The 16,876-nt window shown below is 34.0% G+C and overlaps 1 protein-coding gene across 1 annotated transcript; it reads left to right on the plus strand.

Moving 5' to 3' along the window:
• The first annotated feature begins 14,536 nt into the window (after positions 1-14,536).
• Positions 14,537-15,154, plus strand: LOC122601356 (dnaJ homolog subfamily C member 17-like). The gene has a single exon (XM_043774122.1). The coding sequence runs from the start codon at positions 14,537-14,539 to the stop codon at positions 15,152-15,154; it is 618 nt and encodes a 205-aa protein (XP_043630057.1).
• The last annotated feature ends 1,722 nt before the right edge of the window (positions 15,155-16,876 follow it).

The following is a 16,876-nucleotide window of genomic DNA, read 5'->3' on the forward strand; positions in this document are numbered from 1 at the left end:
GGTGAACTTCTTGGTGCCTTTTTTTAATGTGTAGTGGATGGATTTGTCTATTTCCACGTACACGGCAGTGTACCAAAACTCACAGAGGTAGTCATGGTACATTTTGCCCGGATTCAAAGTGAGGGCACTATATAAAGGACTACTGAGAAAGAAGGTGTTCAGTCGTCCGATGATAGAGGTTACAGAATGACTGGTTGCGAGTTTTGCCATCCAATTATTCATGTTTATTCTGATGGCATTGGCGGAGATAGTGATGTGTTTGGCCTTTTTAACGGCGGCTACCGGAGCATAGTTTGTGGCTAAGAGATTTTTAAGAGATGGTTTGGGAGCCATTGAATCTAATGAAGATGAAACTGAAAGAATTTAGGATTGATAAGAAATTTAAGAGGAGAGTTGATGATGATTGGAGAGTAAATGAAGAAAGAAATAAATGATTTTCGAGATAAAACTGAAAAGTGATATAAGTATAGGTATTTATAGAGGAAAGAGAAAATGGAATTCAAAACGGTAGCTTTGAAAAATTTCAAAATAGTTTTGATCAATTTTGACATCCTCATTTAATGTTTCCCATCACACATAAATGTAAGACGGTTGACAGCCCACAAAAATTACTAACTTGCACTTTTTGTCTTCCCAAGGTAACAAAACCATCATTTTAAGTTGAAAAAGTCATGCCACGTAAGGTAAACAGTAACTGTCCAGATAAAAAGTTTGTATGGATGGCACGCACTAGCATCAAGTATTAAAATATTATGACTTGACACACCAAGACTCATTTTAATGCATCTGGAGGTTGACTAGACACTCCAGTTTCACTGGTGGATTAGGCCAGTAGAATATGCACTAATGGTACACTGGAAGGACACTCCAGTACGTACCCAGATTAGACCATTCTGGTAATCCTCAAACACGCACATCAACTAATATAAACAAATGAGAGGGACACATTTACAAAGCGACTAAAGTCACTTCAAACATGCACGTCAACTTATCCAGTATTAATGAGAGGGACACATTTACAAGGTACAAGAAACATTTTCCAGAAAAATTTGTCAAGTGAGAAAATAAATTAATAAATTCCCTTTGAAACTTAGATAAAAAAAAATGTGGTCTGAGTCTTTCCCCCTGGAATGGTGATCCATAAATCTATCAGTGTAAAGATAGTATCACAAAGGTGTTCGATAGCTTTACTGGTATAGATTTATAAATCTGGAATCAAACCCTGCCAGTGTCACAAAGGCGTTCATAACAAGGTTCCAGATTAAGGGTTCAACATTCCCAACTCACTAACAAGATATTGAAAAGTATCATCCAAAGGTTTTGTAAATATGTCAGCGAGTTGTTTGTCAGTGGGGATGAAGTGGATTTCAACATCATTTTTCATAACATGATCACGAATGAAATGATACCTGACATCAATGTGTTTTGTCTTGGAATGCATGACTGGATTGTTTGAGACAACAATGGCACTGGTATTATCACAGAAAATAGGGGTCTTTGAATACTTAATACCATAATCAAGCAACTGGTTTTGCATCCAGAGAATCTAAGAACAACAACTGGCTGCAGACACATATTCTGCTTCAGCAGTGGATAGAGAGACTGATGTTTGCTTTTTACTGGTCCAGCTCACCAGTTTGCTGCCAAGGAAATGACATCCACCAGTAGTGGATTTCCTGTCTATCTTACAACCTGCATGATCTGAATCTGAATAACCCATTAGATCTAAGACTAAGCCTTTTGGATACCAAAGACCCAAACTGGGAGCATCCTTAAGGTACTTCAGAATACGCTTTACATGCGCCAGATGAGATTCTTTTGGGTTAGACTGATATCTGGCACAAAGACATGTTGCAAACATTAAATCTGGTCTACTGGCAGTTAAATACATTAGTGAACCAATCATGCCTCTATAGGTAGTGGTGTTCACTGGCTCTCCATCAGGGTCTGAACCTATTGTTAAAGGTGCAGAAATTGGAGTTGATTTTGAAGGTGAAGAATTCATATCGAATTTTCTTAAAATATCTCTAACATATTTTTCTTGATTAATAAAAATACCATCATTGGTTTGTTTAATCTGGAGTCCAAGAAAAAATGTTAATTCACCCATCAAACTCATTTCAAATTTTGAAGACATGATTTTCGAAAATTTCTTGCACAAAGATTCATCAGTAGAGCCAAAAATAATATCATCAACATAAACTTGTACCAACAGAAGATTACCTCTTTCACGAAGAATAAATAAGGTATTGTCAATTGCATCTCTTTTGAAACCATTTTCAGATAAGTGTTTGGTCAGAGTATCATACCAGGCTCGAGGGGCTTGTCTGAGGCCATACAGTGCCTTGTCCAGACGATATACCCAATGTGGATGCTTTTCATCAATGAAGCCTGGAGGTTGCTTGACATAAACTTCTTCTTCTAATTCTCCATTCAAAAATGCACACTTTACGTCCATCTGGTAGACCTTAAACTTATGATGAGTAGCAAAAGCTAAAAACATTCTGATAGCTTCTAGCCTTGCTACTAGTGCAAATGATTCTTCGAAGTCAAGATATGTCCGGACATACCCTTGTGCCACTAATCTGGCCTTATTTCTTATCACGTGTCCATCTTCATCAACCTTATTCCTGAAGACCCATCTGGTTCCAATCGGTTCTTTCTTGCCAACTCGAGGAAGAACCAGATTCCAAACTTTGTTTCGTTCGAACTGGTGAAGCTCTTCTTGCATAGCTATCACCCAGCTTGGGTCATTCATTGCCTCGTCAATCTTTTTCGGTTCAATCAGTGATAAGAAGCTGACATATAAACATTGTTCACTGGAGACACTTCTGGTTTGAACCCCTCTAGATGGATTACCAATGATTCGATCAATTGGGTGATTTCTGGTCCATTTAGAGTATTGACTAGGATTGTTATGAAGAATCAACAAAATAGTTTGAAGTACTAGGCCACCACATTTTACCTTATTTTGTCTATTGATCTATTTTGTATTACGGTTTATACTTTGGCTCATACCCATGTATTCATAATGGAATGAAAAGTGGTTGAAATTTTTTTTTTTAAAAAAATGAAAAAAACCACTTAAATGGCATTATAGCCATTGTAAGCTCTTGGGCCCCATTTTGATTCACCTTTATCCCGTCTTCTTTGAGACAGCTAAACGGAATGTGAGCGAGAGGTGGCCGTGCCACGAAGGTGTTAGGTTATATAACTATTATCAAATCAAATCACAAAGCATGCAGCGGAATATAAATTCTATGTAGTTAATTAATTAACCAAGAGAGAAAACGTGTACCTTAAATTGGAGAGAATAAAGCAAGAAACCTTTATAATAAGGTTTAAATTAAACCTCTCTACGATTGCACACACAACATTGGAATGTATGTATGCTAGTACTTGATCACGAACCGAACAACCTTTGTTAATCACCCTTAATATCAAACGAACCAAAACCCGAAACCCTTTGTGTTTGGTAGTTTCGGCCGAAGCCAGGAAAGAGGAGAGAAGGAGAGATTTTTAGGGTGTTAGAAAACCTTATGAATTGTATGTAGAAAACAATTAGATTTAGGCCTCTATTTATAGGATTAGGTTTACTTGATGACCAAGTTTAGGATTTATGAAACCCTTTCCTTCTCCTAGTTCGACCGGCCCCCCTAGAACATTCTAGAAGGGTTTTCCTAATTGTTTCCTAATTACAACTCTCCTTCGTTAAGTCCGTTAATTAAGCACCATTAACTATTAACATTTAACAGACGATCGTTAGTTTTTCGTGATCAAATTAATTAATAAGTTACATTTAATATATTAATTAATTATAATTACATTCATGTTGAGGTGTGACCCCGTAGGCTTTAATACTTTCCGGACATACGTTCATTTTACGTGATCATATTCTAACAGCTCCCACTTGAGCTTGTAATGAATGAAGGTAATAACATTGGTTAGCCTCTAACAACACACCAATGCTCCCAGAAAAATTTAAGTATAGTTTCTTAAAGTATATTTAAATGGTTAAGGCATTTATTATCCCTTTGTTCAAATACCTTATTAAATATGAATATGGATCAAGGTCATTTCATAATTTAACGATTATGTTTCTCATTCAATAACTAATTAATGATTACCAAATGTAATCGAGAACTGTCTGGATATATTTGGGCACGGCCATGCAAACATCTTAATTAGTCAAATGAGGGCGCCAATGGTATCATACTTCAACTTTTAAATTAAAGGAACAAATCCTGTATTGACTACACGTGTCAGTCATCATACTTCACTACACTTTCTGAAAATAGCCCTTTATGTACTCCCTTATTTAGGAGAGTTAGAACTATATCTAGTAAGTGTGATTCATACATGCTGACCTACTTGCATCTCAAGTCAAAGGATCAATAAAGTAACCATTTACGAATTTCACTTAATGACGTCGATCCATAAAGTGATAATTCGTTAGTGGGGTAGTCTAATATGCATCAACTATGGATATCATGTGAGTTTGGTGGGACCATCCATTATATATTCCAAGAATATAACCAATCACTCAGATTTGTCTTAGTTTAATCATATTCACATATAATTAATCGACAATGGACAATTTAGAATATTTAATAAAATATTTAATATTTAATTAAATCTTCAAGGATTAAACATGCAAATATAGGACACAATTTAATATAAAATGAAATCAAACATATCAAGTACTTTATTTCATTATGGAAAATATAAATTGTTTAACATCCCTTATCCAAATACCGAAACAACAGATTTACATGAAATAACTAGCTAATTTAAGTCCTATGCCCTCGACATGTCTTTCAAGCTTGGGCCTAGACAAAGCTTTTGTGAAAAGATCAGCTAAGTTAAAATCTGTGTGAACTTTGAGTAAATTGATCTCCCCTAGTTCGATCTGCTCACGAACATAGTGATATCGTCTAGCATAATGTCTGGCACCTTTCTGCACTCCGGGTTCGTTGGCAATGATTAATGTACCAGTATTATCACAGTACAAATCAGTGGGTAAGTCATTTGAGAGGATCACGTTTATCCCGCTAAAGAACGTCCTTATCCAGACTGCTTCCATTGCGGCTTATTGCGGCTTCTGAGGCGGCAATGTACTCAGACTCTGTTGTAGACACGGCAACTATGGTTTTTAGCTCATAGCATTCCACCGTGCCTTCATTTAAATAATGAAGACGTATCCCGACTGATATTTTGAATCATATTTATCAGCGTGAAATCCAACATCAAAAATTCTATTACCATTTGAATTTTTGATCGGGATTTTAACCATACACCAAGAATAATTCTTTAGTAGCACACATGTACTTAAGAATATTCTTTACATCAATTCAATGATCCTTTATAGGATTTTGCTGATAGTGGCTAACTATATTTTGCGCGGACGCAATATCAGGTCTAGTGCATCTTACCGCATACATAATAGATTCCACAGCCGAAGCATATGGGATTTTTTGCATACGCTCCACCTTATTAGGTGTAGAAGCACTGTTCTTGCAAAATAAATTAAGTCTTTCTTGCATGGGAACGACACCACGCTTAGAATCCTCCATCTTGAATCGCTTCAAGACCTTATCAATATAAGCACTCTGACTTAGTTTAAAAAACCGCTTTGATCTATCTCGGTAGATCTTGATTCCACGAATAAATGCCACTTCTCCTAAATCTTTCATGGCAAAACACTTTCCAAGATGGGATTGAACATCTTGCAACATTGGAATGTGTTTTTCTATGATCAATATGTCATCAACATACAAGACAAGGAAAGTAACATAACTCCCACTAGCATTGCGATATACACATGGCTCATCGGGATTTTGAATAAAACTAAACTTTTGATTTCTTCATTAAACCGCTTGTTCCAACTTTTTGATGCTTGCTTTAGTCCATAAATGGACCTTTGAAGCTTGCATACTTTGTTGGGATGTTTTGGATCAATAAAACCTTCAGGTTGATCCATATAGACTTCTTCATCCAAGTAACCATTTAAGAAGGCAATCTTAACATCCATTTGCCATATCTCAAAGTCATAGTACGCAGCTATGGCTAAGAGAATCCTAATAGCTCTAATGTCCGCAACCGGAGAAAAGGTCTTATCATAATCAACACCGAAACGTTGAGTATAACCTTTCGCCACGAGACGAGCTTTATAGGTGTGTACATTTCCATCCATGTCTGTCTTCTTCTTGAAGATCAACTTACACCCAACAGTTTGAGCATTTTGTGGAAGATCAACCAAGCACCAGACTTGATTGTCTTTCATGGATTTCATTTCCACCTTCGTAGCTTCAAGGCATTTGTCAGATTCTGGATCTGATAATGCGGCTTTGAAATTCGGAGGCTCATCGAGATCTCCAACAACGTATTCTTCTACCATCATACATAGTCTGTCAGTAGGACGTCTTGTCCTTTCGGACCTACGAAGTGGAATCGCTTCATTATCATCGACTTGAGGTTCATCACTTTGAACATTTCCCCCCCCCCCCCAAGTTGATGATTGCTAGGAGCTTCAGAAGGTGACACATCTTCCTCTTGAGTCTCATCAAGTTCTACAATCCTCCCACTGTTCTCTTGAACTAATTTCTTTTCAAAGAATTCAGCATATCAAGCAACACGAACAGTGTTTTTGACGGGATCATAGAAGTTGTAACCCATCGTTTCCTTAGGGTATCCAACAAAGATGCACTTAGTAGTTCTGGGTTCAAGTTTGTAAGGCGTATCGCGCTTCACAAGTGCCTTACATCCCCAGACTCTTAAGTAAGACAAATCAGGGACATCTCCATGCCATAATTCATACAGCGTCTTGTCAACCTTCTTGGTTGGAACCATATTGACAATGCGTACAGCAGTCTCTAGAGCATAATCCCAAAACGAAAATGGGAGAGTTGTATGGCTCATCATTGATCTTACCATGTCTAGCAAGGTTCGATTTCTCCTTTCAGACACTCCATTATGCTGAGGAGTATATGGAGGAGTAAGCTGTTGGACAATTCCACATGCTTTAAGATAATCCTTAAACTCTTGGCTTAAGTATTCACCACCTCGATCCGAACAAAGAATCTTGATGGTTTTACCGAGTTGATTTTCTACTTCATTTTTAAACTCTTTAAATGTTTCAAACACTTCATGTTTATTTTTAAGCAAGTAAACATAACCATAACGACTGAAATTATTCATAGAGTAAATAAGTAGCTAGAATTTTTCCTTGATATATGTCTAAAAGGTCTACATACATCGATATGTATTAGTCCAAGTAGTTCCTTAGCCCTCTCCGGTTTTATGTGGAAAGGGTATTCTTGTCATCTTGCCGAAAACACAAGACCTGCATTTGTCAAATGATTCATCATTTGATTGTAAGATCCCTTCACGTTGAAGTTTTTCAATGCTTTTCTTGCTAACGGTTAATTCGAAAGACACACATTTATCAAACGATTTATTATTTGATTTGTAAGATCTCTTCACATTGAAGACTTTTTAATGCGTTTCTTGCTAATGATAATGCCGAAGACACGCATTTATCAAATGATTCATCATTTGATTTGTAAGATATCTTCACATGGAAGTCTTTAAATGTGTTTCTTGACAAAAAATTAAATAAGATGACCATGTCAAAGATAGAGTCCAAGTTAACTTGACTCTTTTGCTATTGAATTATCATTTGAATCTCATCAACACTTATAATTCAGTTAAGAAGATACTTGAAGAACTGGTTAAACCAACTTGCTTCTTCTTCTTGTTCAACTCAGCTAGATACTTAGGACAATTCCTCTTCCAGTTTCTCACCTTAGCATAGTGATGACAAGACTGGTCTTTAGCCGTATGCTCCTTTTTCCAAAGCGTCTTTTAAGGTTTTGAGACTAAACACGTTGTTTTCTCTTACCTAAGTTCTTGCCTTTAGCTTTACGGTTGTTTTGCTTTCTAAACCAATCCCCCCTTGATCATAAGAACTTGGGGTATCTCAGATTTCTTGAAAAATTTTCTTCATACTCAATCAACTTGATATGATGTCCAACTATGCTATGCAAATTTGTAATTGTCTCTTATGCCCATAAGAATCGGCAGAAGAAATGCATAGTTTTAACCTTTCCATAATTGCTCAAAGTGACTCTTCATCTTGAGTACATGAGCACTTACCGGTTTCCCATACTCGTGTTCAAGTTATGGAGTGACTCAATTAACTCAAGTAATTCAACTCCAACTTGTTTTCCGTACATAGACTTGAGTTATTTGATCATATCACACGGATTTTGCAATCCGAATTGCTTTTTGAAGCTTAGGAGACATGCTTCTAGAATCAAATAAGCAACCTCAATATGTCTATTGTACCGAGTAGTTTATGCTTCCAACTGCAAAGCAGTGGCACTTGCATCAGGAATAGCGGCATCTGAGTTTCAATGACACGGGTTTTCATTTCAACTTTTATAACAATTCTCTATTGACAAAACAGTCATTGAAATTGGTTTCAGAAAGTTTTCTCTTTCTAGCATCAACCTGAAAACCGATTGGTGTATGTTTTGTGGAGGATTTGTTGCCATTTACAAAACAGATTCAAGTTCAATTATCGCTATTTTCGATAATAAATCTTTAAGAAAATAATTACCCAATGTTTATAAAATAAACAATTAATTTCATTAAGGCTAGGATCCAATTGACATGCAACCATTTCATCAGTTGATCTGCTAGAAATGATTGCACTCAAAAGGTAAGTGACGAGCAGTAATTGCATTACATGTGCAATTCCTAGTAAGTATGGGACCTACGTATGACACTTGATTCATCAAGTGATTCTTTGTAGCATGTTTTGTCCCATATTTTGCCACGGGTCAAGGTCTCACCGCTTAACTCGCTTTAAGTCGTCCAACTAAGAACGCGCAAAATTGTCCACCACTGTGTACAAGTGAATGGGTTTTGCCATGGAACTGCCATTTCACCACTGTGTACCAGTGAGTAAAACAACAGCCACATGTGTCCTTGACAAATTGGATGGCAAATGACTTAAGTTTATTGGGTCATTAAATTTGATCTGTGATCAAAAAGTTATGTTTCGAAGATTCATGCATATCTTCTAAACATAATATTTAATAAAATCATTTTTATAGTCTTAACAACACAAGAGAGCTTGGTAGCTCCATTTGAACGCACAAAGAAGCGCAAGGGCAAAGGTTTGCGATAGACGCAATTAAAACCCGCCCTTTTAGAAGGCTATCGTACTCCGACTTATACCTCTCTTAGAGTTCGTTCAAATGGGTGAGCCGGTGTATCTTTTGATTTTAGGGCACCAATTTTATAAACAAAATCGTTATTTCGATATTAATTAGTCAAGTTTATTTTTCAAAAACAATTTTGCATACAATTTTCATAAAATAAGCAAAATTAAACTTACTAAAAATACAACTTAACAGTTAAGGTAAGTTACTAAATATACAACTTAACGATTTAAGGTAACTTACTAAAGTTACAACTTAACAATTAAGGTAATTAACCTAATTTTGGTCACAATGGTATAAGATTTGACTTCTCTTTCATAAGGAAAGAGACCACATACATCAAGTTACCTTGATTGTGTAAGCCAAAAATATAATAACAAATTTATCTACCATAATTACAAGATGCTGATCTGGAAAATCCAGCAGCTTGACGGCCAATTCTGGCCCTGAAGAATGCTGAACTGGGTTTAGCACAAAACACGAAAGTTGTAGCCCTATGAGTCAAGCATCTACTGTTAAAAATTGAGCTTCCAACACATCACAGTTAATAAGTTATGCTCGTTTTAGTGAACTGGCGTCAAACAAAAAATTTCACAAAGCATAATCACATTGTCACACAATTAATTCTTCAATTATCTAGCATAATTAACCCTAATGATCAAGATTTCATATCAATATATCTAAGTAAAAATCATGAATAATTTGCATGAAAATTTCATGATTTTTACTTCTTTTTAACAATTAAAAATAAAGGTACACAATATAAACATGCAATTTATCACATACACATGTAATTAATCAAAACTTGGATTAGGAACCCTAAAAAACAATTTTTTTTTTTATTTTCTAGAAAATTTCGAACCATATATATATATAAATTAAATAATATAAATATTATTTGTTACTTATTTATATAATGTAATTAAATTACAAAATCAATTTAAATATATATATATATATATCCGAAAATTTGAAGATCAAGAACCCTAACCCCCCTTCAAGTTTTGATTTAATTGGTAATCAAGAATCATACATAGTAGGCTCGTGATAGCACTGTTGGGTTATTATCAAATCAAATCACAAAGCACGCAGCGTAATATAAATTCTATGTAGTTAATTAATTAACCAAGAGAGAAAACGTGTACCTTAAATTGGAGAGAATAAAGCAAGAAACCTTTTTAATAAGGTTTATATTAAACCTCTCTACGATTGCCCACACAACGTGGAATGTATGTATGCTAGTACTTGATCACGAACCGAACAACCTTTGTTAATCACCCTTAATATCAAACGAACCAAAACCCGAAACCCTTTGTGTTTGGTAGTTTCGGCCGAAGCCAAGAGAGAGAAGAGAAGGAGCGATTTTTAGGGTTTTAGAAAACCTTATGAATTGTATGTAGAAAACAATTAGATTTAGGCCTCTGTTTATAGGATTAGGTTTACTTGATGACCAAGTTTAAGGTTTATGAAACCATTTCCTTCTCCTAGTTCGACCCCCCCCCCCCTAGAATATTCTAGAGGGGTTTTCCTAATTGTTTCCTAATTACAACTCTCCTTCATTAAGTCCGTTAATTAAGCACCGTTAACTATTAACATTTAACGGACGATCATTAGTTTTTCGTGATCAAATTAATTAATAAATTACATTTAATATATTAATTAATTATAATTACATGCATGTTGATGTGTGACCCAATAGGCTTAAATACTTTCTAGACATACGTTCATTTTACGTGATCATATTCTAACATAATGTTCTCATAATCGAGGTGAGAACGGTAACAAAAACGCTCCATGCCACTAAGGCTTCGAGAACCTCCAAACGTCCAGCACATGGCTTATTGGCTTAGGCCTAATAGTTTCAAAATTTTAGCACACCAAAACCTTTTAACAAAGGAGATATAATGTACTTTGTAAAAACATCCATCATAACGTGAGTGGGAAATAAACTCAATGAATTTATTTTTTCCAGGAAACAATCAAAAGAAATTCTAATTATTAAACATAAAATGTTTATCTACTTAGATTATTGTCCCGCGTAATACGCGGGTAAATATATTTTTATACTTATGTGTATCTAAAATATTATTTTCTTAATTAATAGTTAACAAATTAAAATATTCAATTTCACTTTATTAACATTTGTTTTTTTTACCTTAATAATTTCACAAACACTTATTGTGTTGCTCATTAAGTCTTACTGATTAAATAAATTATTCAATGTCAAAAGTTATTGCTTATTCATGTCATCACAAACATCTCAATGTCATTCGAATTTTCATTTCAAATCATAAAAAATATCACACATGACACATTCTTTAGATGGTGCCAAGACATACAACCTTCTAAACCGAGTTGCAAGATTGCCACCATCAAGCCAATGAACATTCCAAAATCTTGTCTTATTTTCACTCTCAACTGTTTTTTAATAACATCTTAAGGGGGCTAGCAGTCGAGTGTGCCTCGGAGAATGAGGAACATATATTTGCCCATATATTATTACCATTTGTTTTATACAGGAACGCAGACTCTCAGAACCAAGAATCACATTGATGATTTTAAACCTAACGTAATTCAGATTTTGAACCACATGTCATATATCAATTTGTACATATCAATGCTAAATTAAGAGTATCTAGACCACCAAAACCTAAACCACCCACTTTTTAACCTGACAATTGTATTCCAGTAGATCCATTACTTTTCATGTTCCAAGTTCGACCCCCCGCCCCCCTCCCCCTCCTCCCTTACCCCTTCCACAAAAAAAAATGAAATTGTGATCTTTATGAATCGAAATAAAGAAAAATAATATATCATAAATATTTTGAATTGTCGAGTTAAAATCCATCATAGACAATGCATTAGTATTGAGTTTAGATTTTATTGTATAATAACTTTGTAAAATTTATGAAATATAAACATGGATGGAGTCCGACTCTAATTTTTGTACAATGTAAACTTTTTTAAGGGTATATTTGTAGTTTTGTTCTTGCAAAATATTAATAAATAAATAATACATACAAACGTTGACTTTGTTGTCATAAGTCTCTTCTTTAAAAGTACATCACTTTGTTGGAAACAATAGTCTTGAGATAAACCTCTCTATTGGTAGAGCAAAATTTTTAAGTTGTTTTGATTTTTAATAGAATAGAAAAAAAAACAGGTTGGAAAATTGTTTTTTTTTTTGTTTGGGTGAATGTACAGTACATTGATGATATGGTTGTATATAAAAACGTGTTATTTTTTTTTCAAATTCTTGTATAATATTAATCACAATAGTCACGCATATTTACATGCTAAATTATATATCATTAATTTCGAAATTTTATTTTATTTTGTTTAATAGAGTGCAACTTCTCTGTCACCACATGCTCCAAAATTGCAAATCAATGTTAAAAGTTGATGGTCTCAAAGTTGTCACTCACCTAAGCTAAACTCGGCCTTCTAAACACTGTCGTTGATAATTTGACTAAACCAGACATTATATATATATATATATGTATAATATAATATTATAGATACAGGGTGTTACAACATTATTAATATTCAATTTTACCTTTTCATGGTTTAAAATATATTCTCTCCATCCCATTAAAAGTGTCCACTTTTATTTTGTCAAAGTCTTTCTTTTGTATCTTTGACTACAAATATTTTTTATTGCATTATATAATATCTGATAAGTTATACTCAATGAAAACATATCGAAACCTCTATCAACTCATATAACTTTCATCAAATATTATACATTATAAATAAAAATATTTAAGGTCAAAGTTGCGAAACAAAGACTTTAAAAATTTAAAAGTGAACACTTTTGATGGGACGGAGGGGGTAGCTTACTATTTTTATAGAAAGTTGATCTATATATTTTAAATGAAACATATCTCAAATATTTTAATTCAAAAATGCTGACTATTATTTTATTGGAATATATAGATTGAAAATTAAATTGATTAGAAATTTTAGTGTATAACTAAACTATTCGAGCAAAACGTTAAAACACAAGTGCAGTGACAATGCAGACATATCCAGATGAATAACACATACATATATATGAGAAACAATGACTAAGGTTTGTTACAAAAGTGTTTGGTCACTGTAAAGAGGAATCTAATCGACGACTAATGTAACTTCATGTTTTTTAGTGGTTTAATTTTTACCTGGTTAAAATTTGTCAACTTATGATATTATAAAAATTTTAAATGTCATTAATTATATATAATATAATAATATATTAAAAAAATAATATTAACAATTATTCTATTAGATATATAAATATTAGCTACTATTTTTTATTTCTTGATTAAAATTATTGGGAAAAAAGTGTAAACTTGTGATGGAAAACCAAAAAGTGTAAATTAAATTTAAAATGGTATATATATATGTTAACTATTATTTTTGATTTCTTGATTAAAATTATTGGGTAAAATGTGTAAATTTGTGATGGAAAAACAAAAAGTGTAAATTAAATTTAAAGGGGTATTTTTTGTATAATCATAAAAGTATAAGTATTAATATTGTCATTTAAGAAAAATAAAATAATTAAATTTGATCTAATGGCTCTAAATCAAAGATGAAATCCATCCAAAGGTTCTTGTTTGTTTAGAAATGAATTTATCACCTTGTTATATATATATATTGGTAGATACTATATTAATAAATAAACTACTCTTCCCTCTTTTCAACTCTACCTTTAAAATACCTAAAATACCCTTAATTTTTAACATATTCCTAACTTACACACTAAATTTACCCAATATATACCTAAAATAGTTTACAGCCATATTTACCTTTATTAATATCTCTATAATATTATTAATAAATTTATTTACAAAAAATACATCCCTTAACCAGAACATAATTAAACTACCATTTACGTCAATTACTTTTAGATTAATAACCACATCGTTACCACCACTTTCACTAGCACCACCCGTTGCCGTCACCACCGCCGCATTGCGTGAGTACCTATCTCGTTAAAATAATATCAGTTTTAGAAAAAATAAATTTAACTTTTCTGGTGTACCAAAAGTTAAATTGAAAATTACTTGTTGGCTACCTCAACAAAAACTTCCAAATTTAGACCTTAAACCACCGACCTTCATTGTTTCATTATATAAAGCATAAATAAATTCGAGTAAATACCAACACAATTTTGAGTTTACTCAATCGATCTCGTAATCGACTATCAACATTCGCACGTCAATATCAAAATCCTGTAAGTTTCTATCTTTTTCTTATTTTTTATTTCTTGGGCCATAAGTTTTTTTTTTTTCTTTTACATCCCAAATTGAATAAAAACTAAAAATATGGATGTTTATATTGATCATTATTTAGTTCTAGGATTACCATCTGGTGAAAAAGGAACCAAGATTTCGTATAAAGACATAACAAAAGCATATAAAATAAAGGCTTTGGAGTTGCATCCAGACAAGAAGCCTAATGACCCTAATGCTGTCATTAATTTTCAAAATTTACAAGCGTCTTACGAAATCCTAAAAGACGAAAATTGTAGAAAGAAGTTCGATGCTGATCTCATTCGACATAATTATTATGATAACAAACAAGACAGACAGCATGCTGCATTTGAAAAACGAGTAAGAAAACGTGCTGCTGCTGCATTTAAAGAACGAGAAAAGAAACGGGCTGCTACTATATATGAAGAACGAGAGAAGAAACGGGCTGCTGGTAATAAAGTTATAATTGATGATGTTAGATTAAAAGCCGAAAAAGAAGTTAGTAATCCTATTAGATTAAACCGTAGAGGAGTGGATAAGGAAAATGTGCTTAAGGTGTTTTGGACCAAAGGTGGGTTGGATTATAGTGAAAGAAAATTGAGGGAGATATTTGAAAAGTTTGGTGAGGTAGAAGATGTCATTATGAGCTTTGTTTATCGTGGTGCGGGCTCACATCGTGATGGCTACTAAAGATGGTGTTGATGATGTTGTTGCTGCTGTTTCTGAAGGAACAGTATGTGGAGATATCTTAAATCCGTTGCTAGTTAAGCCTCTTTGACAAACAAGTTTGAGTATGTGAAGTTTGATAAATAGTCTAAAGTTATAACGAAAAGTGTGCTTATAGCTGCTGCTACTTTTGTCAGGCCGGCATTTGAAGAAGATTAGGCATGTATGCACTTTAATCTCTTTAGTTTTGTTATTAAGGATTATTAGTATGCTCAATTTCTTTGTTGTTTTTGCAATCTCAATCACATGATAAGATAACTATTATACATAACTAGAATTATTGTTAGATATGTTCGACGTTTTTCATTATTTTTTTTTGCTTGTTTCTTGTTTTTGTGTGGATATATGCTATGTGAATGTTCTGTTTTACTTACGATATGCCTCGACTTTTCTAATGCCAATGAAAACAGGGACCCTGACTCAGAGATGAATCGTATTTACTGAACAGCTGTGGACGAGATCCTACCAGAAAGCAACAGGATCGGAACCCGAAAGTACACCATGACAGGGCCTGGGGGAAAAAAATTCAATTTCTAAAAGAATTTATCAGAAGCATTACAGAAAGGTTTCATGTTATCAATTTATCCGTGTATACGGTGATATGAAAAGTAAGTTTTTACACCAGATATATGTAATGCCAGATAGCATCTTGTCTACTACCCCCCAGAGTGCAAAGCCCGGAAACGAAAGGACTGACGAGCTGCAAATCCCAGGGACTCTGTAAAAATAATAAGATCCAGAAATATATTTGATTGTACACCAAACCGATATTAGGTTTAGAAAAGGGGATGATGGGTGTTTTTGGTTGTTTGTTGGCGATTCCCCGAAGGTAGAGTGAATCTCTTTACGCCAATCAATTATGATTGATATATGGCCGATTGAGATCGTGCCAATGATTATGGATCTGTTCGATCCTGTTTAGCATGCTCATATCAGGATATTATCATATCCCAATATTCAATGATGCTTTTGCCTAACCATCGTAGGCTGTGTGGGCTTCGAGACGGAGAGTCATCGTCCCGCCGCATGTTGCTGATATGCGAGTATATTGTTGTAGGTTGCTGGAGCATCTCTTATAGAGAGAAGAGGACGTCCAGATCCGTGTGTGTGTTTTCCTGGAGAGAAGGGGAATGAATATTTAGGTTTAGACTCATCCATATATATAAGGATGGTTATCTTGGAGAATAAGTTTAGGGTTTTAGAGAATATTCTTAATAATATGTCAGATCTGGTATTTAGGACGAGATAAAAGCAAATCTCTTTAATTTAGGAGGAAGAGATTGAGATGATCTCTTCCATATTTAGATAAGGCTTACAACGAGTACCTTCATCACGCAGGTTCGGCTTCGTCACGAAGGTCATGTTCCGTCACGAAGGGTGACGTACACCATCAAGCCCTCAAGTTTAATATGAGGAGCTGCAAAGGTCGTTATATTAAACTCTGAAAAATTTTTGCATCAAATTAACGCTTCCTTCGTATGACAAGTGCTTCGTACCTCAAGCCCCCCGGTACAAGGTGATTTTTGTAAATCACTGCGTTGGACTATAAACTCTTCTGTCACATTGATGCTTTTATCTTCTATATGATCTGCTCCGACTGTCGCTGTCTTCGATTTTTAATTTTTATTATTATTGTTTTGTAAGTCTTCTTTCTTCGAAATAAGTTACCTTCCCCATTTAAGCTAT

Source organism: Erigeron canadensis, chromosome 5 (genome assembly GCF_010389155.1).
Source record: "Erigeron canadensis isolate Cc75 chromosome 5, C_canadensis_v1, whole genome shotgun sequence".
Lineage (NCBI taxonomy): Eukaryota > Viridiplantae > Streptophyta > Magnoliopsida > Asterales > Asteraceae > Erigeron > Erigeron canadensis.

Coding starts and splice junctions, on each gene's coding strand:
- LOC122601356 (XM_043774122.1), top strand. CDS start 14,537: ATGGATGTTTATATTGATCATTATTTAGTTCTAGGATTACCATCTGGT.